At 53.2% G+C, this 24,938-nt stretch overlaps 4 protein-coding genes across 4 annotated transcripts; 3 read left to right on the plus strand and 1 right to left on the minus strand.

Annotated features, from left to right (window-relative positions):
• Window positions 1-4,275: 4,275 nt before the first annotated feature.
• Window positions 4,276-5,949, minus strand: CPAR01_15245 (uncharacterized protein; the record flags this gene model as incomplete). Its single annotated transcript, XM_060499494.1, has 3 exons — window positions 4,276-4,607; window positions 4,655-4,719; window positions 4,901-5,949. 3 exons carry the CDS (start codon window positions 5,947-5,949, stop codon window positions 4,276-4,278), a joined length of 1,446 nt encoding a protein of 481 aa, XP_060341926.1.
• A 939-nt stretch (window positions 5,950-6,888) lies between these two features.
• On the plus strand, window positions 6,889-8,328 carry CPAR01_15246 (biotin-requiring enzyme; the record flags this gene model as incomplete). Its single annotated transcript, XM_060499495.1, has 2 exons — window positions 6,889-6,967; window positions 7,103-8,328. 2 exons carry the CDS (start codon window positions 6,889-6,891, stop codon window positions 8,326-8,328), a joined length of 1,305 nt encoding a protein of 434 aa, XP_060341927.1.
• Window positions 8,329-8,574: 246 nt separating this feature from the next.
• Window positions 8,575-8,934, plus strand: CPAR01_15247 (uncharacterized protein; the record flags this gene model as incomplete). Its single annotated transcript, XM_060499496.1, has 1 exon — window positions 8,575-8,934. One exon carries the CDS (start codon window positions 8,575-8,577, stop codon window positions 8,932-8,934), a length of 360 nt encoding a protein of 119 aa, XP_060341928.1.
• Window positions 8,935-15,472: 6,538 nt separating this feature from the next.
• CPAR01_15248 (PHD-finger domain-containing protein) lies at window positions 15,473-19,182 on the plus strand (the record flags this gene model as incomplete). Its single annotated transcript, XM_060499497.1, has 3 exons — window positions 15,473-16,954; window positions 17,014-18,047; window positions 18,099-19,182. 3 exons carry the CDS (start codon window positions 15,473-15,475, stop codon window positions 19,180-19,182), a joined length of 3,600 nt encoding a protein of 1,199 aa, XP_060341929.1.
• Between the last annotated feature and the right edge of the window lie 5,756 nt (window positions 19,183-24,938).

Genomic DNA, 24,938 nt, shown 5'->3' on the forward strand with positions numbered 1-24,938 from the left:
CGTCCAGCTGTGCGATTCACGTTTCACACCGTGAGTCGTTTTTCTGATACTCACCGTTGAGCGGTGGACTGCCGAACAGCCGTCGATCTCACCGGACCTGGGCTACCGAAGAGGTTCCATAAGTGACCGAGTCTTGCGGCTTGGAAACTTGACGTGTCGACTGCAAATGGGATCCCGACGAACCAAACCCCCCGCTACCCAGCTAGGGAAGACTGGCTTGCCTTGGTTGTTGACGGGTTCTTCATACAAGCCGGGAAGAAGTGGCCTGCCTTTCGCCAGGAAATTCTGGACGGATGGCCGGAGGAGCATAGCATCACATAGCTACAGTACACTACGCCTGAGGTGTCGTTCACGCCAGCCACAGCACTAATGCAACTTTGCCATTTACACTATCAAAGCTCATTTGTATAAGCTGCAGCAGGATCCACGGCTTCACCTAAAGTCTGACGTTTGTTCATACGCCAAGATTGGCGACCACGGATCGGGACCCTCACTTCTGTTCTCGTCTTCCAGACGCGAAAGATGGGAATTCCGCTATTACCGTACTACAGACACGGGTATGAACAATGGCGCTACTCTCGCAGCAAGGTTCGATTCAGATCTAGGGTGCAAAAAACAAGGCTGCTTGAACCCTGAAGATCCTCCAAGAATGCGCCGTCTACTTTACGGTCCTTACCGAGCTCGCCGAGAGCTGGAACTCAACCGCTAATACGTGACAGTAGAGTTGAGGCACATGATTTGAAGATGCAGCCGCTTCTGGGGGGCGAGGAATGCACATTTGTCGTCTCATAGGGGGGGAAGAGAGGCTACAGGGAGGCGATACGCCGATTGCTCGCTCACCGCTCCGTCGCGAAAATTCTCTTTTTCCTGCAGGCTCGCACACCTTTTTTTGTTTTATGCGAGAAAGACTGCAAAGAGTGGATTCTCCGAGACGCACGACTGGAGGACGACCGGGGTGGTCATCGGGCCTTGTTCCACTAGGAAGGCAGAGGAGGAATGACGCTATTCCCAGTACGTCTTAGAGCAGGAAGCTGGGATTGCTCGAACCAGTTGACTTCTCGACTGTCGACTTCAACCTTGACTTCAACCCTGACTTACATGAGGGTTGTGATGGTCTGTGCTCGTGCTGTTGGCGGCTCATGACGAGCAGTGCCACGGTCAAGTGTACACACAATCACGGGCTGTTCTGTGTCTCTACCTATCTCTGAGCGCAGCTGCGGTCTGGTGCAAGAAAAGGAGGGGCATTGATTCGGACCCCTGGAGCTGCCCCTCGATCTCGTGGGGAATTGGCGATGACCGTTGGCTGCGGCCAACCAAACGCCATTCCCGCCTGCACCACGCAACCCGAGTACGCATCCTCATTCTCCCGCTCTCTCCCTGTTCTTGGACCGCAAATAGACGCCCTCAAGCGTCGCCTACCTTCTTTGGCAGAATCTCGGCTCAGCTTCCATCTGATCTCATGGCGGCCGGCATGGAAGCGAAACTCGGCGGAGCCTCTTGAGTCCCTGTTGAACGGGATCCATTGTGAAGCCTCAATCCATCCCATACCACCAGCTCCCGTACGTATACAAGGCCTTGCCTCATGCAGACACTCGTCGGCGCATGTATTCAGATACACTATCTTTAACCTTTACTCGGCTGAGGTGTGATGGAGGTTTAGAGGCTCCGTTTCTCTTGTCTTTGCACTGCCGGCAGCACACCACAGCGGCTCCATTCGAGATGCCACACTTTCAGCTTTCTGATCCAATAAGTCCGCGGTGTTTACTGAGTATCCAAACGGGGCTACTGTCGAATGCTATCTATCGGAAGGCTGCTCATTCCCCCCCACACTAAGGTATAGGTATGCTCATCTCGGGAGTCTGCACCACATAGTAATTACACTACACTAACACAATGAGTACACTAATACCTGGTAGGCTCCTGTCAGACCCCGGACCTTGTCTCTTGCGCTATCCTCTGCTACGGCCTCCGCTCTCGCACGTCAACAACCAGGTAGTCGAGGACCCAATGTGCAGCCGTGGGGGTTTTTTCGTTTCTTTTTTGCGGGCATCGTATGAATTGCCTTCGAACCATCTTGAGCTGATGATCTGACGCCTCTACAACCACCAACCATGGTAGGCGTCATGTTGTGATGGAGGATCGCGGGGAAACATCATCCATCGCTTCATGCTTGATACATTCCCTACGCTTACCCGCAGACACGCGCCAGTCAACTTCGGGACATGCCTGGTATTCAGACTTGGGGCAGCTGCTCGAGGACCCCTCACTATGTCTTTACAATTTTCCACACTGCAAATGCCATCCGTACTTTTTGTACGACTTCAGTGTTGCCTCGAACTGTGGTGCAACCCACCTTAGATTTTCTCATTCTCTTTGAATAATGGAATAGTTGCAGACGACCTGCCCTTGTGCTTCTCGTTCTTTGAACGGGCAGAGAGCACACGCTCACTGCATGCAGACGCCCGGAATTAGGCACTCGGTGGCCTTCATGCCGGCGTCCGGAGCCGCCATTTCAGCCGGTGGGGAATGCGATCGAGTCCTGCTGCATGTTCCCCCTATTTACAACGGCCAGCCATTGCCCGAGTTCGGTCTGCCGCCAGCGTAGGTCCCGCTACGCTGTGCGATGCGATATAGCGATACCAATAATCAGAGTAAAATGGGGCATGAGTCGTTCCACTCAGTTCGGTGGAGACTAGGACCCCCCATCAGCCAACATCACGCATGATCTCAACCCTGACCATTGTTGGACGACCGACTCGAGAGATGATGACGGCATCGTTTGAAGGGCGGGGTGGAACGAAGGATAATTCCTGAGCGTGAGGTGGCCGCCAGACCGAACCACCAAAGCCCGCAACATCTACTCTTCTCCAATCCTCCGTCCGGCAGCGGAGGCAAATGTCGAATTCCATTCGTTGCAACCAATCCCGCACGGTGAGAAGGCCGCTTACCATCACACCGCTCAGCAAGCGCCCGGCAGTGTGTCCTATACCTCACCACTTTGTAACCTCTCTCTACTGGTTCTTGGGAATGGCCTCACCCGAAGTCTGTACCCCGCCTGCTGCAACTCCCCCTCTCTCCAAAGACGAGGCGATCGACAGGTCCTTCTCTGCGACAGGACGAACGCTCATCAGCTCGTCGGAGGGGCAGAGGGAGGACCTTGTATTTCTTCAGTTGCCCCTCACTACGCCATTTGGAAAATGTCTGTTGATCAGCCGTTGAAGGTTCGACGTGGCTTCTGGCAGGCAGGGATAGCCTCGTTTCGCCCCCGTAAACTCTGAGGCTGACTGACCGCCATAGATCGCCCGCCACCCGATGTATACACTATTCCACCTTGCCAAGTGGGACTTTGTAGCCGCCAGCTAAGCCAGCACCAGCCTTGCCAGCCAACTTTTTTTTCTGGAAGTTTTGTTTTTCCTTCGTCGGACTTCTATGCAACGGCCGGCCACTTACATGGACAGCACTTACACAGGCTTCACCCCAGCCGCCACCGGCAAACAACCACGCTGTCGGTGGTTCGTGATGCGATTCCCTAGGCGTTTCCTCGATCTGGACCTACTGTGGCATCCTGCTTTTCGACATGCGCTAGCCACTGGCTCAGTCCACAGTCCACGTATCTTACCCCAAGAATCTCTTGACTGTTTCCAGCTTCCGAATTCCCACAAATACCATTCACCTTCTGGACCCGGAACGATGAACATCAGGGAAAATGCCCGCCGCGGCGGTTGGGTCGGAGTCGACTTCCCGAGGTTGGGGGTGTCGAGAGACCGTGTGTACACACTACTTTCTCATTTTCCGATGCACGCCATATAGGACAAGGACAAGGCGAGACACACTCAGCTTCCAAACATAGAATTAGGTCGTCCTAGTATGACCGATCATCAGGGACACCAGAGAGGGCCGATCAGGGGCTCTAGGCCGATCTGTGGCCGTGGCCCTTCTGCCCCTCCCGTTCTGTACGCGGTGAATATCAGAAAGCACTTGTTTTTTTCTTCAAGCAAAGCGGCGCTCTGAGGCACATGGAGGGGTAACGGTAAGGCTGTAAGGGGCGGTCTGGTGAAGATGTTGACTTGGCTCCCTCGGGATGCACGTACGCCTTGCTGGAACCAAGGCAGTTGTGTTTCTTGCCATGTCAGGCCCACGACTTTTGTTAGATCGAGATGCGTTTTGCGGGTTCCGAGAGGGGAGCTCTATAGGGCTGCTTACATTCTGTCGGTCTGGGCCCGGTTGAAGCATGCAGCATGACTATGTAAGATCGACGATGTTATCGACGGTTTCTTACTCCTGCATCGCGAAGAGAATGCTGTGGATGGGTACGTTCGGCGGGGTTCGCCAGCAATATGCGGCAACAGCGCGTCTTTGCTTTCCGTGTGATTTGAAGAGATTTTGGGACTTGAGGTTGGTGACATTTACGTTGCGAAGTGGCTTTGGAGGGGGATACTGGCACCGGGCAGCCTCGACGTCTACCGGCTCGGGGCAGGCTGGTTCTCCTCTTCGGTTCTCGCTAGGTCTTGGTGAGTGGTACATCGCGTCTGCGCTCAGAGCATGGCACAGTGAGGTTTGTGTTGTGTGTAGATCGTCTCGCTCTGGAGTCGTGGGTGAAAGGGACTCTGGATGTCAAAAGTAAGTTAACGCGCGACACTAGCCCAGTGTCTACTGTGAATGTTTGAGACATCGGCTCTCTCTAGTTTTCTCTCAGCTATCTTGTTCGTGGAGACGTCTCTGTCCAATCTTTTGAGCATTAAATCTGCTAGAATCTCGTCTACATTGGGATCCAATCATGATACAGTATTGTACAACCTCGTTCAGTGATAGGAGAACAGCTAACCTCCCTCTCAGGGCAAGTGCGAATTCTCCCATCATCCACGAACCCATCAATCACATATACATACCTACATCTCACGCCCCAATCTTGACAAGACGATCAATAGCCCGTCCATCATCCAGCGCCCAGCCTGTAGAGACGTCCAGCTTGAGCTTCTCCCCGCCCGCCTCCATCCTCAGGAACCCTTCCTTGGTGATGGCCCTCCGGATGCCGTACCACGCCGCCTTGAATCCTTTACTCGCATGCCGGAACGGCGTCGTCATGAGATGTCCCTTGTCGTACTCCCAGTCGGCTCTCGCCTGCACCTGCCTTTGCCGCGCGGCGGCCCTCTCCATGGCGGGCGTGGGCGTTAGGAAAGGCGAGTAGATCCGGGTCGGGATGGTGACCTGGTCCGGCGCGAGGAGGAACTTTTTGGGGGTTCCGGGCAGGATGCGCTCGCATGTGATTTCGAGAACGACGGGTGTTGCTTTTGCGCTGCTCACGCCTAGGGGCAGCACACTGGCGGCGGACTTTTCGCCCGCAGACTTCAAGAGGGAAGCCGTCGGCACGGCGCGGATGATCTTGACGATGTTGCGGGCGTTGAAGAGGAAGTAGGAGCCGAAGCCGGCGGTGGCGACGCAGATGAGGGCGAAGGCGTGCGGGACCCAGGCGGCGAGGTCGGGAGGGGGGTCGAGGAGGGTGAAGTAGTAGTTTACGCCGGCGTAGCTGTAGAACATTGTGGCGGCGGACCAGGCTGAGACTTTCATCCAGAGGTGGGAGGCGGCTTCGTAGAGGACTGTTGGTTGGGGGCGCTGGGCGAGGGTTGTTGCGAGGGCGTAGGCTGAGCCTGCGGTGGCGCCGGCGCCGGTGCCTTGGGGTGCTGCCGCGGGGTTCGTTGTCGTCTTTGGTGATGTTGACGGGAGGGGGGATTTCGAAGGAGGATGAGGTTTGGAGACTGCGCTGCGGGTGAGGTTGTTTGGGATCGTTGTCGTGCGCGAGGGTTTTGCGGCGTATCGGAGGGGGTTCAGGGAGCTGAAGAGTCGGCGGGGGAGAAGGGGTTGTGTCGTTGCCGTTGTCGTCGCGCAGAGGGGCCCGGGTCGGGAGGCGAGGAGGAGGCAGAGGCTCATGCCTCTCGAGGAGGCTGCCATGGTTGCGGATTACTGGTGGTGGTGGTGACAGAAGACCTATGAAATGAAGCCAATTATACAGAAAAAAAAGAGAGGTTTGGGGGGTTTGCGCCGCAGTGGCCGTGGCTCAATTGGTCCCGGCAGGAATGCGTCAAGCTGTCGCGGGATATCGTACGTGGTGGAAATTGAAGCTATCCAGAAAAGTTTCTGTGGAGCATCAGACGTCTTGACGACCGGGGTGGAAGGTGTCTCCACTATCGATATGCGACGTCCAATCTGCAGCAGGGGACTTTTTTTTGGTGTCCTTGCCTGCCCGTGCTGTAAGGTAAGGTGTGGTGAGGTCGGAGAGCGGCGCAACGATAAGGCGCCACAGATGTTAAAACCGCTCAGAAAGCGAGTACGTACTTTTTGGTTGTCATCCGATCTAACGGGCGAGGAAGGGGCCAATGAGACCAACAAATTGGCGGCATTTTCTTGGTCCGTGCTTGCACAGCGTCTCCCCCCCCCCCTGTCCGCCGCCAAAATTCGGCGATAAGCCACACCAGGCCCAGCCCGGTCCCACCCCAACAGGTCCATGATTGCTGGCGCTAGAAGGAAGCTCACCCAACGGAGCTCGACAATTTTATCCTTGCGCGAGAGAGACGCAGATAGAGCACAAGGCGCCGCCCCGGGTTCGCTTTTTCGACCACCGACACCGACCACGCCCGAACGGACAAGCCTTCGTTCAACCCACTTTGGCGATTTCCTCTTCTTTTTTTCCCCTTGTCCACCGTCCTCCGACTCCAACGACCAAAACGCCTGCGTCCCCTCGTATTGTGTGGTCCGACAACGGAAAATCAATTGGGGAAGTTTTTTTCTTGAAAGTTATCCCTCAATTGAATCGATCCGAACCCGCTCCGCTCCCTACGCATCCCCGAATAAACCACCGGCTCCGACGAACGGTTCCCGTGAATTGTAAAGATGGCTTCCCTTGCGACGGCGGCTCGTCTTTCTGCGAGGGTTGCTGGCCGGAGAATACCCGCAGAGTCCACAGCTCGAGGTCCGTAAATCAACTTGTCCCCTCTCAGAGATGCTGTAGCTGTCAGCAGATACACCCTTTTGCTGTCCCTCTGCAACGACGTGAAACCGCGAGACAAAACCGGAGCTGACCACTCTTCGACCTCCCCATAAACAGGCTTCCGGACTTCAGCACGATGCCTCGCGGCCCAGAACTTCTCCATGCCCGCCCTCTCCCCGACCATGACGGAGGGCAGCATCGCCAGTTGGAAGGTCAAGGAGGGCGAATCCTTCTCCGCCGGCGACGTGCTCCTCGAGATCGAGACGGACAAGGCTACCATGGACGTCGAGGCCCAGGACGACGGCGTCATGTTCAAGATCACCACCGGCGACGGCGCCAAGGCCGTCCAGGTCGGCACCCGTATCGCCGTCATCGCCGAACCCGGTGACGACCTCTCCTCTCTCGAGGTTCCCGCCGAAGACAACACCTCCTCTTCGAAGCCCGCCCCGGCCGCCGAGAAGTCGGCACCCAAGAGCGACGGCCCCGCGGCGGCATCGGCTCCCGCGCAGCAAAAGGGTGGCGCGGCCAAGACCTCCGGTTCCAAGGCCCGCGAGCAGCGATACCCCCTCCTCCCCTCCGTCCAGGCCCTCGTCAACGGCCACGGCCTCGGCAAGGACGCCGTCAACCAGATCGAGCCCACGGGCCCCAACGGCCGCCTCCTCAAGGGCGACGTCCTCGCCTACCTGGGCACCATCAACGCCGAAACCCCCTCCAAGATTATGAACCGCGCCGTCAAGATGTCCCACCTCGACCTAAGCAACATCAAGGTCGCGCCCAAGAAGGAGGCCACGGCACCCAAGAAGGCCGAGGCCGCCGCCGCCGCGCCCGCCGCCCCCGTCGACTCCGAGGTCGCCCTCCCCGTCTCCCTCGCAAAGGTCCTCGAGGCCCAGAAGCGCATCCAGTCCACCCTCGGCGTCTTCATGCCCGTCTCCACCTTTGTCGCCCGCGCCGCCGAGGTCGCCAACGACGACCTGCCCCCCTCGGCCCGCAAGGCCACCGCCGACGAGCTCTTCAACCAGGTCCTCGGCCTCGACAAGCTGGCGCCCCGCGGCTCCCGCGGATACTACCTGCCCCAGATCTCCGCCCTGCCCGAGTCTTCGCTCCTGGCGCCCCGCGCGTCCAAGAGATCGTCCTCGGCTGATATCATCGACTTCCTCGCCGCGCCCGCCAAGAAGGCCGTCCCCGCTAAGAAGCCGGTCGCTGCTCACCACACCCCTGGCATGTCGTCCGGAAGCAACCTGTTCACCGTGACGGTGCCGCAGGGCGATGAGAAACGCGCCAAGGTGTTTTTGGAGAGGGTCAAGGTGATTTTGGAGGAGGAGCCTGGCAGACTTGTTCTGTGAGTTGCTTGTATGGTAAAGAGAGAGAAATAGACGGCGAGCCCCCCTAAAGAACGCGGGGGCGAGTGGTTGGTGGGGGAGATGGGAACGAAATAATTCATCATCGCCAAAACGTGGGAGACTGATAGAGATCTTTTTCTTACACCCGACGCGGTGGGAAGAGAATGTACTTGTAGCGTGTTGTGGAAGTGGGGATACAGTTGAAAACGTCATATACATATATACACCGTCCCAAATTCAGTTTTTCAGATGATCTTTTCAACCTTGCTGGTCGTCAAGAGCAGTGTCCGTACCATATTGGCCGAGCTATCTCGTCCTGCAGCTGTCGAAATGAGTTGCGACCTTATTGGCACAGGCTCTCGTATATATCTTGCCCAAGGGTGTTTTATGTGGGGTTTCACTCAATGGACCTGGGAACCACATCGCGGCGCTATCAGTCTCCAACGTTTCCCCCTTTTCTACATCATCAAGTACGCGTCAGACAGTCGTGGTCCCGGTGCCTCTTCAACTCAGAGTAGAGAACATTTTATCGAGAGCTGCGCTGACGAAGACTGGATTTGTGTGGACTACGTTGGGATTCTATCTCCACTGGTGACTCTGCCCGCTTGACATATACATCGGATGGGTTCTCATGGGCCAGAAATGGTCCTTTTTAGCGGGCCAAGTAGATGTCAATAGCTATGAACATCGCCGGGCATACTCCATTTCCTCCAAGATGACAGGCGATCCTTTCGTTTCGACATTAATAAAGCGGACGCGGCCCATGAACTTGGTGGAGTCCTGCTGAAACTCGTAGGAAGATTTACCCTATCTCCTTGTGGTGTGTCTCGGTGTCCATCTGCGTAGAATTCCAATGCGAATACGGACCAGGGGGTGAGCCACGGGTTTGTCTACTTGATCTTCGGCAAGCGATCTGAAAGTCACCCGCGATCCCAGCCTCTTGTCCCCTCGGTTGGCCCAATCCATGAGGGAAAATGAGCTTAGGTTTTACCAAATAGCATCAGCCTCACCCCTCATCCTGTTACTCTACTCATGGCATCTCGCACCAAGAGCACGCGTGGAGATCGGCCGCTGTAGACTGAGGACTTTCTACGTTTGGTCGGTATATATAGCCTTGCCTCTCTTAACTCAAGTTGCAGCTCAAGGTGCAGCTTTTAAGTGGCGAAATCTTTATCAGCTATCCAAGGGTACATGGATTGCATCGGGGCCCTGTGGCAGGAGCCGTACAATGTTGATCATTCCGAGCATTTTGTTGAAGACTGTGCTCCGGCGCCCCGTCAGCTGCCTCGAGGTCATCGTCACCGCTGAAGCTTTAGGTGTCTTTGAGAATGGTAGAATGCTGAAGCCCGCGCCTGCGCCCGCACCGTCTGCCGCTACGATCAGTCACTTTTGAAAGTGCTCTGTTTCTTCGAGGGCCTTAGGGTTGTTGTTGGTAGCTAGTGGGTCTGTGGAGGTCGTCCGTCATCTTCACTCCCTTTCGAAAACTATGCCATGATGGAAAGTCTAGCAAGCCTAAGGTGTAGAAAACTGTGGACCCTACGCCTAGAAAATATAACGTATTGTGAGGTATCACAATTCTGGTCTATACATGACACTGATCCAGACGGCAATTCTTCCTTCAAGGTGTCTCTTGGAACGAGATACAGGATCGCTGGAACGTATTGTACTTCGCAATAGCTGCTTGAGCATGAAGAGACTAACACAGAGACGCAACTCTCCCAATATTCAGTTCCATGCCCTTCATTGAAGCTGGCGATCACTCACTGTGATTTAGCAACGATCTTTCTCAGGATGTAAATGACGGCATTGAGTGGCAGCTAGTGTAGATACCATACTCTCGGCAGAAGCTGGGACATGACATGATAACTACTTTATGACACACTCATCAATAATTTATAGAACCTGAGCGCTGGCTATCTATCTCAACCAGCGAACTGAAACATAAAACAGCGTACCGAAAGGTTGACCCTACAAGCAGTGCTACCAAGATCGAAACCCCATTTGACTTGCTCTCATAGCTCATCAGCCATGAACCATGAAGAATCATTTCCCCTTAATCTCATAAACAAGTACCTTAATCATGAGTATCAGATAACCTACAACTTTCTTCCTACATAAGACAACGATGAATGTCAACTAGAGCAAGGGTCGGCTCTCAATCCGCAATTCAATTGAGCAAAACGCGTTCATTACCACTTTCATTACACAGCATTTTCTCACCCGTAACAGTATTCCATTCTACTTCCCAGCAAGTTCCCGGCTTCAGAACACCCCCCTCCTGTAACTCAGTTACTTGTTCCTGCAGATTGCGACTCTCGTATTTCCTATGCTTCCGCAGGGGGTCTTTCAAGTTTCGAGAGCCAGGACTCGTCGACGAAGCAAGGTCAAATTTCTGACGGGGCTCATGACCCCAATTACGTTAAATTCCTTTACCAAAGAGAGAGAATGACCGAGAGTTGACTTGTGATAGAGATTCACCGGGCTTGTATTGCCTGGACCCGGCCAGGGAAGCTTGCTTCATGCCTAGATCTCTGCAATCGCTTGATTCCTGCTTACGCGTGGATAACGGTATTTCAAGAGTGGCGAAGGTGTCTGAGGATAGACTCCGTGCATCAATCCTGTTCCGAATCTGACGCCTGTTGTTACATACAACTCCTCTACCCCCCATCCACCCCCCCCCTCCGATAAACCGCTGCCGAAGCTAGGGGGCATTCCTCACTAGATGCCTAGGCACCAAGTAATATAAAAGCACCGGTCTTGCTCTCACTTCGGCTCGCTCTTTATGGGTGCTGGCGGGGATTGGATGCGAGATACTTGAGGAAGACTCGTGACATCTTACAGGTGAGTTTCGGCTGAGTCTTACCCAATGCTTCTGTGATGCACTGGTAAGGATGATGTCCTGCGCAACTAGTCAAGTCAGAACTACTCCAATACCCCACCCTTCTTTCCCTCAGTTGGATGTTCCATGAGAACATGCAGACGATGAGTAGAACTTCCCGAAGGCGGGCTTGTCAGAATGACTTTCGTTCAACGATTTAGCCGAAGAGCCTCACGGTGCTCAGTAGGAGCATGAGTACACTCAGATCACCATGGTTTAACCAGTGTGTTCACTTAACACCAAAAGACTGGAATTCTGAAGACATGATCTGTGGATGAGAGAGAGAAAAAAGGGGATGAAATGTTACGTCACGTCTTATAGAGGACACTTTCCAACAGAGCTTACCGTCGATATGACACCTCGAACCATGAACTTGGAAGTTCATAGTGTTCCCAGACGTAACTTCACCATGTTTCCCTTTTGATTCGCTCGCCTTGACCCTCAAGGTTAGGCTGCTGCTCTTACGTCGTAGTCCTCTGCCTGCGTACGTCCAGCACAGCTGGCAAGAAGTCTCAACTCCTTCTCTTACCCTCGTCGCTGAGATTCGGACTCCATGGAGTATCCGACAGCCCTGTATACTGGGAGTAACATGCAGAAAGAAGGCTCCTGACGGCAAGTAACGGAGTTGACCTAGCTTTGCGAGTTTGCATGCTGGGTCGCTAGTACAGAATAGCCAGCATCAGGCTATTCTCGTGCCAAATTTCCATCAATAAAGGCGTTCCACTTAGCCCGAGTACTTTTTCATTGAGTGCCACATCACTAGAACGAAGACCCTTCAACGGCGGCGGTGGAGGTTGGAAAAAGCTGATCGCGTGGCTCACTCATCTTGCAGAGATTGTTGGAGTATTCTCGCTGTTCACACAACCCATCTAGAGGGTAAAACCATTCATCTTGCAATACTGAAAACTCAAAGCAACCAAATCGGTGAGTATATCTCAATAGAGGGACCTCGTTGTCCAGATAATTTCTCCATACCTGTGTGATCAAAGTATCGAAGTGCGAGAGTTGCTCATCTATCAAAGATGTAGCTTCGGACACTGACCACCGTAGGAATGGCAGAGACGCAAGACATCGTCAGGCGTTATCACGTAACAAATGGCAAGTTTGCAAATCTTTGTCACAGGCGAATGACTTGAACGGGCTTCGCCAACGTCGCAAAGCGGGTCAAGAAGCTTGCCAAGATCGGCATTTGGTGAGAACCCCGGACATGCCAGTTGAATCGTGTGCGAAGCTCCCAATGGCACCGTAAGCTTCAACGCTCGTCGCCAATATTCATTGAGAAATTTCGTGCTTCAAATTGACTTCAGTTGCTCTCTGCACCAGTGTCGCTGCCTACCTTATACATGGCGAAAAGGGAATGTTGACCAAAGGCTTTGACGCCGACGAAATGGACCTAAAGCGCGATCCTGATGAATGCGCGGACTATCATGAGGGGAGTAGAAGATAAGCTTGCCATCAAGCTGTCGTTTTACCTTATAGAGTGGTTCCTGCTTGGTGATGAGGTTGCTCCATCACACCGCCCATTCATGAGGGCTATTGCAGAAGGACTGTGGGGTTGTTAACCCGAAGAGTAACAACTTGCTTGAACGTGGTTGTGAAGCAATGAGCTATCGAGTGTAAATTGCGCTGTCGATGAATGTATTTCTCAAGGGCTGTCGAGAACCAGACAGTAGCCGATGCTTCATGCTGAGAGTAATTGTGAGAGATAGCAGTTGCGAAGGGCCAACTCATGCTCGTTTTCCGGAGCGTCCGTTCTCTGCATTGAGAGGAATTGTCGCGCCTATGAGAGTTCCAAGGTTCATGTACACGAGGCTCCTCTGCTATGATTATTTTTATCAGTTAGGTTGTCTCTGTCAAAGTGTAGAGAAGCAACCGTTTTAGCTTTCTGAGCAAGAAGTGCGATCTTTCTCAAGTGCGAGTCAAACAGAATATGTCTCCGGGACCAAATAGAGTTGCGACAGTAACAGGAACCAGCGAAGCGATAGCAGGGGAGTCATGATTGCAAAAGGTAAGGTGAAGTCAGGTAAAGCGCCATAGCTTAATCGCTCAGAAAGTAGGTAAGCGAGGCCAGCGACACAAAAGCGAAAACCAAATGGCGAAGGGGGCAACGATCTCGTTAGTGGGGTTCCACAGGAGCGCACCGATGGAGATTGTTCCCACCGTCTTACCGACCGCGAGCTTAACGAAGCGAATGGTCGCGCATGTGCGCGTCTGATGAATCTTGCGTTTGGGAACAACAGACTATGTGGGTAGGATGGGATCCAGGTGTCTAAGTAGCACGTCAGCGGCATTGTGCGTGTGTTAGGGTAAGCCGACGGGCTGGTGCTGGGAACGAGGCAATGTGTCGTTTGAGAGCTTTGCGACGATGTGGTTTCGCTCGCATTTGTTTCTTTCGCGGACTCGCAGATGGTGGCTAAGCAGGTTATGGATACGCCGCTCACCTACCTTAAGATCGTGACGTTGCGCCACCTCGAAAATGAATATTTTGTGGTAAAGCCAGGCTCACCGTAAGCCTCTCAAGAGCTGGATTTTATGAGTGCATGAAGCACAGTGACTGCATAATTGATCACCGTTCATATGGAAGCCAAAACACTCTGGCATGTGTGAAAGCCAGCTGAATCACACAGCCTCATTGAGGCCGGAGCTGGGTAGCACATTCTTAACTAGGTCGAATCTCCCGGTCGGGGACGGGGAAAGGTGGACAACCAGGAAGGCCGACACACAGATCCCATGAGCCAGCCGAGGACCAGGCGAAGATTGAAATCGTGTCAAAACTTCTGGAGGAAGGGGGAAGTAACATGCCGAGGTCATGGGAAAGTTCCAAGTGACGAAAGGCACAGGAAGAGAAACCATAAGAGGACGAAGCAAGTGTAAGTCAGAATGGCGCAGGCCGACCCCTGGACTTCACAAGCCGGGTCTCCCAAAGCGTGCCTGACCAGATCTCTGACCGCAAGATGTCTAGCTGAGATTGGACCCTGAAAGCCAACCAAGTCTAAACGGCAAACAAGCAGGGAGGCCATGTGGCGGTGGACCAGCGGTGGCCGATCGAGGAGGGGCGGCGAGGCACATTGGCCGCTTGGCCGCCTCGGGAAGGGGCCCGAAAATGTGGAGAGGCATCCGGGGTAGAGGAGCGGTGTCATCAATGCCAGTCGCAAGTCTAAGGTAGCGGCTCAGAGATTCGCGAACGATGCGCTGACATGCGCCACTGGGACCATACAGAGAGAAGTATTGTGCACAGATTATATCTCAAGCTGGGCGAACTACGCAGTCTAGACTATGGCGTAGTTGAGTGAATTGCGCCACCGGGCTTTTCGGCCGAGTCGACTGGCTCGTCTGGTGGTTTGTAGTGGCCTTCAATTGACTTTGAATTCTGCCTCTAAACATGGAAATAATGACTCGCTGCATCTGAACTTGTGGAGAGACACAACGTGTGTTTGGGTATAGGTATTCAATTCGCCTTAGACATGTTGCGCAGACATCACACAATTGCCGTACTAAATGGACAAGGGACGACGAACAAGATCGTTGTAAACTGAAAAATTGTATGCATGTCAGCCATGGGGGGAAAGCAATGAGATTAGTCCTTGATGCCTTGCTGAGAATGAAGATGACATTGGTAGAGAGAGCGGCTACACTTGATTTGGCATGGGACTGTGGCCCTGTCGAGGAATTTCCATTTTGATCTGATAGAATAGAGAAGGAGCAATCGGCCCAATCAACGATGACGAGTACGGAGTAAGGTGCAACGGTGCTAGTAGCAAGTGCAAAGGAGAAAGGGTGGATGCGGGTGCGGCTGCCCCTCAAGGCCCCTTGTTCCTTCCCCGAAACATGAAGCGAACCCCAAGGCCCCAATGCCCCAATGCGGCGCGCGCCCCATTCAAATCCACCCCTGCGACTGCCCTGCCAGATGTTCACGGATGACTAATGGCGCGTTCCCCCTGCGGCTAGCAATCGTATCCGGGTCCGTGCGTTTCAACTTCACGCGTTGTCTGTTTTTCGCACCCGTAACTCTGAGCCGCAAATTCGACGTCACCTCGTCTCCTGATGATCTGTTCAACTCTTTTCCATTTCAGCATCACCTTCGCAACTGCACTGTAACCTTGTTGCGTGCCGGAGATTCGTGCGCGGTACCGTTTCGCCAATGCCCCGCCCCTTCGTCCAGCCGTACCACTACTCCGCGCGCCACCTCCTCCTGACGCGGTGATTTCCGACCACCTCTCTTAATCCCCATCGAAACAAGTCCCAATACTGGGCCAATAATCGCGAAACATGCCTTCAAAGCCTTCAACACCGAGGCGATCCTTTACCGGTCGAAAACGTGGACGTCCTCCAGGTACAACCAATGCCACACGCAGTGCGCGCGACCTCGAAGATTCCCCCGCACCACCTCCCTCCGGCCGATCTACGCGCGACCACGCCACCCCTTCTGCAGTTCCTCACACCGAGCCGGCGCCTAAGAGAAGAAGATACATTCCTGGAGGCGCTGGTGGTGGAGGCCGTTTCATCGATGATGATGGAACTGAGACGCCCATCGCAGCAGTGCGTAGACCACCAAGGGAGCCGCGCAGCGTGTCGGCGATAGTCCCAAGACGAGAACGAAGCGCAAGGTTACGAACCGCTGCGGATCGAGAAGACATGGAATTCAGTTCGGCTGCGGCTGTCGCAGCGGCCGTTGCAGAAAACGAAGGATACAAGCCCAGAGAGGAACGGGGCTGGGAGGAATTCCATCCTAAGCTCGATATCGATGCCACATTCATGATGTTCCGCTCTGAAGAAGTCGATGGAATTCCTCTCCCTGTCGCCAAATCGCCTCCAAGGACACCAGCAGGAATACGGCCATCCACCCCCATAAATGGATCCAATACACCCTTGAGAGAAATGAACCCGGCTTCGACGGGCAATACACCGGCGCCCACCACAAATTCCTACTTCAGCCTTCCCGTCGCTGGAAATGAAACGCCACAGAAGCGTCGCACGAGGCCACCCCGTGAATCTGTCTCCTTCCTCGGTCGAGATCTGGCTCCAGCAGCGACACCAAGACTACCCCAAGTCCTACCTATTCGGAATCAAACCCCCAAGGAGCGTCTGGATCTCAAGGCACCTTCTTATCGCAGATCTGACCAGGTTGAGCAATTCGAGAGCAAGAGCTTTGGTCAAGCGCGATACGTAGACAAGTCGATGATGAATGTAGGATATCAGGAGACCGATCGTTACATGCGCTCCGAGGGCAGACTTATTAAAGCGGCGGAGCCAAATTTGGAGGACGACCTCGAACAATCAGCGGCCAAAGTAGATGGCGAAGCGCAACCAATATCTGGAACGAATGTTGGACGTGTCGAGTACGACATGGACGAGCAGGATGATAAGTGGTTAGAGGTTTACAACAGGGAACAAAGGAAGGGCAACGAACTGGAACCAATCACCCGCGAAGTATTTGAGATTGCCATTACGAAAATCGAAAAAGAGTGGCATGCGTTGGAAAAGCGGATACCAAAGCCCAATCCTAAACCGCCTCAGACCCATCGGCCGCGGTCTAGTTCGGCCGCGGCTGTCAATGGCGAACCACAAGTTGGGGAGGAGCAAGACAGCAAATGCGCGATTTGCGATGACGGCGACTGCGAAAACACCAATGCCATTGTCTTCTGTGACGGATGCGACCTCGCAGTCCACCAGGAGTGTTATGGTGTGCCCTTCATTCCAGAAGGCCAGTGGCTTTGCAGGAAGTGTCAGCTCATCGGTCGAGGCGTACCGGTAAGATTTCATCCCGCGCCCTTTCACTTTCTTGACATCATTACTAAAATGCTCCACAGACTTGCATCTTCTGCCCCAACACAGACGGCGCTTTCAAGCAGACCAATTCATCCAAGTGGGCGCACCTTCTCTGCGCAATGTGGATTCCTGAGGTGTCCCTTGGGAATGCCACTTTCATGGAGCCTGTCATGGATGTGGAGAAAGTGCCCAAGACGCGCTGGAAGTTGAATTGCTATATCTGCAATCAGAAGATGGGTGCCTGCATACAGTGCAGTAACAAATCTTGCTACCAAGCGTTCCACGTAACGTGCGCACGACGGTCGCGCCTCTTCCTCAAAATGAAGAACAGTCACGGGGCGCTTGCAGTTCTTGATAACAGCATGATACTGAAGGCTTTCTGCGACAAACACTGTCCTCCCGACTACTCTAAAGACAATGGCGTCACTCAAGCAGCGCGGGAAGCTAAGAAGTTCTACAAGCGGGCAATGAAGGGACGGATCTGGGCAGACAGCCAAGCAACAGCTCATGCGCTGGCTGCAAATCACCGTAATGCCTTAACAGAGCACCCACCCGACGAAAGTCAAATGACGGGAGCCAAATTTGCGTCCTATGTTGGCGGAGACAAAAAGAAGGGGCAACCCGGAAAGCAGATTTGGAAGCTACCTTCAGGCGCGCCCATCATACCCCAAGCTGTCTTTGAGATTGTGGAACAGGCGCTTTCTCGGTTCCCGTTCCGCAAGCGCAAGGATTTCGTCAGCGAAGCATGTCGCTACTGGACGCTCAAGCGCGAGGCCCGCCGTGGTGCGGCGCTTCTCAAGCGACTGCAGTTACAGATGGAGACCTTCTCATCGATGGAGCTTACAAGGCGGAACTTTGCGCAAATGGGTCCATCTGGGAAAGCCCGTCTTTCACGGCGTGTCGAATTCGCCGAGGCGTTGCTCAAGGACCTCTGGGAACTGAAGCTTCTCTCTGAAAGCGTCGTCCAGAGAGAGCAAGAAAAGCTCGACGCTGCAGAGCTTGAGCAAGAGTTCGTGGACACTTGCTATTTCCCAATCGCGAAGCTGCTGGGACCGGTCGTTGAGAAGGCGATATTGTAAGTGATATCATCCACTTTGTCGAATCAACCTGCTAACCGGACTTAAAGCCTCGACAAAAACATCTTTAAGGAAGGCCTCTTGGAGCTCCAGGAGAAACTGGAGTGCCGATTCTATACCAACACCCTCGTCTTCACCCATGACTTGTGTGAAGTAATTCATGTCGGCATCAATACAGAGCCTACGCACCTTGAAAATCCGTCCCAGGGCGGCACTCTCTCGCCTGTAAAGCAGAACTTCCACGACCCGAGGCAGAGGAAGACGCTCGGCAAACGAATACTGAAGGCTGTCCAGCCACAACTTGAAACGGCCCTCAAAACAGAAGCCGAAATCACTCACAAGCCGTATGAGACTCTGGCTAAGGAGTTTGAGGGTATGCTAGAAGCCAGCATTGAATTCCGTCAGCCATCCATCACCGTCTCCCGCACAGAAGAGAGCACCGAACCCAGCCAGGATACTATCATGGTGGATGCTGCTACCGAGCAGATCACTGTCGCAAACGACGAGAGCGTCAAGGGTGCAGGCGCCACAGCCGATGCTGCAGCAGACGAGATGGACATCGATGCCGAAGGAGAAGAAGATGACGGCAATATTGAAGTCAACACTTCGACTTTGGACAAGCCAAGCGACGTCCACTCATCGAATTCGTCGGTGGCGGGGCATGAGGGCAACGGTAAGGCTGCTGTCAAGATTGAAGGGTCAGTGGCTCCGACCGTTCAGCCCACAGATACGCCGCCTGAGGCGGGCTATGTGCCTGCCAGTAGACCAACGCAACCGGCCCCTCCAACGCCACCGCAGTCCAACGGCAGCCTGGGCAACGAGTCCACAGATCCATTGTCTGAGGGCGGCGTACCCTGGTACTTTTCCGACTTCAAACCCAAGGGAACAACCATTGTCGAGGAGACGTGGACCGGTCGCGAGGCGCTCCGCAGTCTTAGCGAGGACCTCACCGATATGGATGAGCAGGAGCTCGAAGGCCTGGCCTTTGATGTAGAGGACAGTACTATCACTGCATCGCCAACCGTCAATGACGAAGTGGCGGATACGATTGTCAGCAAGGCCAAGTCCAACAACAACAACAATAATAAGGTCCGCAAGCGCACGAGTGCCCGAGCATCTGCTAGAAGGAGATAGTTGTGCTCTTCGCACCCTGGCTCTCTCAACGACAACCCTCTCTCTTCATGGAGAGTCGCAACGCCCCTTTGTTATGAATTTTGTGTTTTTAACGAAATTGTATTTGTACAAGAGAAGACCCCGACGACATGTCCCAATTGTTTCTCCCCCTTGCTTGCTTTTCATTTTCCCGGCAACTACATCTCGCGTCACGATTCCCCCAGCTTTTACACCGTATCCTTTAACTACACCCCGTGCGCCGCGTCTACTATAGCGAGGCCGCGTGCCTATTACTACCATCAATACTTTTTCTTCCTGTTTCTTCCTTGAATTTTATTCAGTGGGTTTAATTACTAGGCGTTTAAGAAGTTGGAGGGAATGCCTCCCGCAAACTTTCACCAAACATGGCTTTGGCTTTAAGGGCGTTTTCGGATCAAGGAAGAGTTTTTATCAGGTTAGCAAGGGGGAGGCTTCACGCACACACAAACGCCCCGTTATACCGCCCACGCGAGATGGGAGAGGCTTTTCTTCTTAGCTTAGCTAGTATTGAGAGAGACTTCTTATTTTCTTCTCCCTGTTAAAGTCATGAGTATGAAATGTTCTGAGAGTGAGGAAGGAAGGAAGAGGTGTTGTCGTTGTTTTTGAGTTTTCCTGCCTATTGGTGTTCCCTGCCATCTTTCTTCTAGGATAGAGCGACGGAGGAAGGTGATTTGAAGTTGAGACCTATCCGAGACCTTTGTATGTAGTGTGAGTGGTATGTGACGATGGTCGAATAAGAGTTTCTGAGTGTGCAACATGAAGGTGCGTGCGCGCGTGTTTTGGAGAATACACTACGTGTTCCTTGTATCCTGATGTTTTGAAGTTCTTGGGTAATCTATTTATCTGTGTTGTATCCATATATGAAAATGTGCCGTGATTGGAGTTGATGAAATGTGAGTTGTCTACTGCGCCTTGTGTTTAAGAATACTTTCAAGTGTCTAAAATACTCCGTGTTACGTGTTCATGTACATGAAGACTGGCATGTGACCACCAGGAGGGTTGACGCCCATCTCGGAGTATACACCAGGAACTCTGAGATGGCTATAAGCGTGATGTACAAAGATGAGTATTACTGGGTATTCTGCCTCTAAGGAGAGATGTAGGAACCGACGCAAATTTATCTATTCGCATGTATCACACTTATGTATGGGCTCTGCTGCCATCATATGAGTTATCGAGAACCCTAGACATCATGTATGAGATGGCGGAGTTCCGCACACAGATAAGCAAATCGGCCACGAGCACCCGGTATCCCATCAACTGTGAGATGCCGTCAATACATCTGTACGTACTTTCCTAAGAGGCAACAACGAATTATATCTATCCGGACCTATTTCCCTTACATCTGCCAATGAATAGGTTTGAAATAAAGTACAAGTTGGAGAAAGACTGGAGATGGATGTACTGACGCCTCCCAGCAGTTTAAGGAATAAGTCGTGAATAATGGTCAGAGAGCCTACTGTCTGAAGGCTAGCTTACTACCGAGACGTAACGGAGCCTCACCAGCGGCTATCACGCTTAGCGGACCTCAAAACTTAATGCACAGAAAACCAAGAGCCTCAAACCATCAGCTGAGAGTATGAAGAATCAACTGCAACTTCAGAGTCATGACAAGGCTGCGCGGAAGTCATACTCCACATGTCTGTCTGCCTAGGCACACGTCCTCGAGGGGCAGAAGAGAGGGTTGGCACTAGGGATGCGCTGCCACGTCGCTCAGTCTGTGGTGGAGGGGCATTGAATCGGTGAGAAAATGACGACCACCACGACCAACCCACCACTGCGAAGAGGTGAGTGTGCCTGATGGGGGGACGTCGCGGGGCAGTCATGTGATGCGTACCCAACCCCCGAAAAGTTGGGGGATTGACCAGGAGGAATATGGACTTGGAAAAAACGGCCTTCATCTGAAGGGAAAAGCAGACTTGCGTGGCTTGTACCTATTCAGAGAATTGGCTGAAGGGCTTTTCTCATTGGACGCTGGAAAGCGCAAAGGTCAGCCAGCGAGCGGGGGGAGGGACGTCGGTATGGATGGGGGGCACCGCCAATTGGATCATACAAAGTACTTGACTTGATGTAACTGGGCCACTTTTCCCCGATTGCCCCTCCTTCCCCCTCCTCATCGACTGAGAGCGGCGGCCATGGCATCTGTTGGATAGGAGGGGAATCCGAACTCAGATGTAGATCCTTCGGTCCTGGCCGAAGGCTGCGAGCGTGTTTGTACTGTAGTCGATGGACTCAACTGATTACCCATCCAGCAGACTGCCTAGTAATACCAAGGAGGATGTGCTGCACGACATGATCCTGACGCACTCTTCATACACTTACATGCTGTACGGCTTCCGTGGATGCAGGCTGACTGACAGGCAGACAGACACATGACTGACGTAGTTGGCATACTTTTGCTGCGGTCGAAGTCTTGTGCCGTTGGTTCCGCAGCTTGCGTCTCCCCATAGTCACTTTCTTGTTGAACATTTCGACCCTGACGTGACGTGAGGTCCCGTTTCGTCCACATTTCCTGCATAGAGAGATTGAGCGGTATGTGCCGGAATTCCCTCAAGGATCGACTGCGGAATTTTCAAATGCAACGAGGCTACCCCAATATTCTACTGGTCAGACAGTTTTCGACTTTCGGGTGATATCTCTCCATTGAGTGCCCGTGCCAAATCTTCGCCTTGACCGCTTCAAGTCTCGGTCGTCAGAACCTAGAGCGCATTGGTGGGTGTAATTAAGAGCCGCCGTCAGCCTCTGGTTGGCAACTAAGAGCTGGGCAAGGCTCTGGATGAGGGAACGAATAGGCATCGAGCCGGTCGAATGAATGGGGTCAGTTAGCCCATCTTAGCAGCTCCACAGCCCGTCTGACGAAGCTGGCCTTTGATGTAAGTTGGAAAATATCACCATGCTTACGGTTGGATGCTGCCCTTGAAAGTGCTGGTCCCGAGTCAAGTCGATTTGTGAGAGTATGATGCCCGTGTTCTCAACGGTAGCGGTTGGCTGGGTTGATGTCGGCACCTAACTGTGGTCACAGTGGTGTTAGAGCCACATCTCTGTCGATACCGCGATGTGATCGACGCTAGATTAATATGTCTTGGTCTGAGTCACTGGGTTTGTTGCCTCGCGGATTTGATCTTACAAACAAATCGTCAAATGTTCGGGCCGGATGCGAGGCCTGGGAGAGAGTAAAAGAGAGGGCAACAATGTCTTGCATCGAGCTGGCTTGCATGTCTCTTCAGCTGATCTTCGAAGCGTTGGCGTTTTCCCTCAAATGGCCGTGCCACGCGGGGAAGCTTTTGAGTAGAGGCTAATTTTGGCGTCTGCTGAGTACCATAGTGAGACGGAGAAGTTTTCGAGGGTTGGGGTATGGGCGGGCGGTGTCTGAAAGCGACCATGGACCGAGAGCGCCGCTCATCGAACAAGGCAAGTGCAGGACTCAAGTGTCACTATCTCATATTCTACTGGCATGGAGCAGCGCCTGCGAATAATTGGATGCTAGAGGATTTCCGACGTACAGATGTTGACTGTCCCTGGACGCGGAAACATGGAGCGTCTGGTCTGCGTACGACTCGCCGTCGTCTTTAACAGCACTGATAAAGTTCAGGTGCGAGAAACACACGACACGTACACACGATGACTAGTGGTAAGGTTGGTTGTGTCGAGCGCGAGCGGCTTCAGATGAATGCGGTGAATGGTGGTATTGGCGAGCGCCTTGACTTGTGTGGCCACCCGGTAGACCGTCTGACATGGCGTTACTCAGGGGCCTATTCGGGGTCGGACCCTGATGATCATGGTGTTATGGTTGAGGAGTGACACTCAGTAACCACCAGCTCGTAGGCGGAGACGAGGAAGGGAGATGCCGAGGGAGAGCGGCATGGATGGGATTGCTTCCGTTGCGCTGTTGGAGAGGAGGCACAAGCTGGGTGATTGGCGGTTCAGAAGGGGTCATCGCTGTCCGTCGTCGGTCTCGTTCAAGCCTGTCGGCTCAGCGTCCCAGAGGCTGCAACATGTGGAATTTCGAGTGTCCTACATAGAGTAGAGTTGAAACGGAAGACTGGTGGTTTGTTTAGCAAACGATAAACCACTATGTTTGTTACTTTCCTGGCCCAAGATGTCTCGCAACTTAGACTTGTGGATGGATGATGGACGAAAACGGCCATGGCAGACGTCTTTCTGTGTTGTAAGGTGCCAGTGGACAATGAGCGTCAGGTCTGTGACAGGCTTGGGGGGGAAGGGAAATATCTTACGAAGCAAATGCCAAGTTGTATGAAGGCAAAGTTTAAGGTAAGAAGGAAGTCAAGCTCAGCGCCCGCGCAAGCCACAGGTGGAAGGAAAGAGACAGTCAAGTGGGAGATAGAATGATCTTCCACTTGACTTATCTAGATCCCTACTACTATGATTACTATTTCTTTTCTCTTTGCCCTCTATCTATTCTATGAATAGTACATGAAAACAATAGTAAGAAGAAATAATAGAAAAGACAAGTACCTTACAGTATGAAAGATAGCAGCGGTAGGGCGGTAGGCGATGGAACTTGCCTACCCCAGTATGTTGGGGCATTGGCCGGCATAAGGTACTATTTTGTCCAGTGACGTATGGAAGGCTTCAGGCGGCAGAATGGCATACATACCTTCCTCACAGGGCACCTTCCCGAGGCAAGTAATTCAGAGAGGCTCGCTAATGGTACCTACCTAGGTAGAGTTGCATAGAATCAGAAAGAGGTACTAATAATCTGCATGCATAGGAAGGAACTCATCATAATGCAATACCAACGACCTACTGCCTATTACCTAGGTACGTAAGGTTGGGCAGATAATCTCCGTCCGAATGTTTGACTCGCATGGGCTGCACTGTCAGTTTGCAAGCCGGATATCTGGTTGCAAGGGAGGGAAAGCACTCCCACTCGGGGATTTGGAGAAACATCTCTAGAAGTAAACAAACCAGATGTGGGCACAGGCGATGACTTTGGCACTAGACGCTCGGGATTATCAAGGGGGAGGCTGAGCCGGATGCGATATTCGACGGGACGCCGCCATGATACAAGTTTAGAACAGCCGTATCTCCAGCTCCAGCTCCAGCTCCCGCGGCGGGTCCCGTCGATTCGATGACTTGGACCATGGTCAAAAGCCAGTCGGTCCGGCGGGTGGGGTTTTTCATCTCTTCATGACCCCCGGTGCGTGACACCTTCATCCACCAGCACCACGTCCGAGGCCCCCAGCCCAACGTCCACTCCCACGGCATACGGAGACGGCCCACAGGCTTCCGCGCTCATGGAGTGTTACCGCTCCCAACTGAGGAGCCTCACCTCCCGCAAGCTTTCAGGCTCGATGAGGCCCCTGTGGCTAACCCTTGCCGCTGGGTCGTGGATTTGTTCTCAGTGTTCCACGGGTGGGCAATGCCCCAGACTGGCACTTCAGGGACAATGCCATGGCAGTTTTGCCATCATGCTTCCTTGGATAGAGTAGGAATCCTCATGGCGCATCTCCCAGTAGCACCCCTTGATAAAGATAAAAAGTCCCAGCCTGAGATGGTCGCGAGCCACCTACCTAAGCCCGGTAGATAGGAAATGCACATGCCTCATGTAACATGTCAAAACCAACCAAATTATGTAGGCCGTACAGATGTAGATGTGTCTGATCCAAGGTGAGGCAGGTACTCCCAAGGCGTGTTGCGGTAGTTGCCGTGGCCGGCAAGACGGGTAAGGTGAGAGGCAAGCAAGGGAAGACACGAACAAAATCAAGGGCAGGCAC

This window comes from Colletotrichum paranaense, assembly GCF_030867605.1.
Source record: "Colletotrichum paranaense strain IMI 384185 chromosome Unknown Scaffold_18.1, whole genome shotgun sequence".
Lineage (NCBI taxonomy): Eukaryota > Fungi > Ascomycota > Sordariomycetes > Glomerellales > Glomerellaceae > Colletotrichum > Colletotrichum paranaense.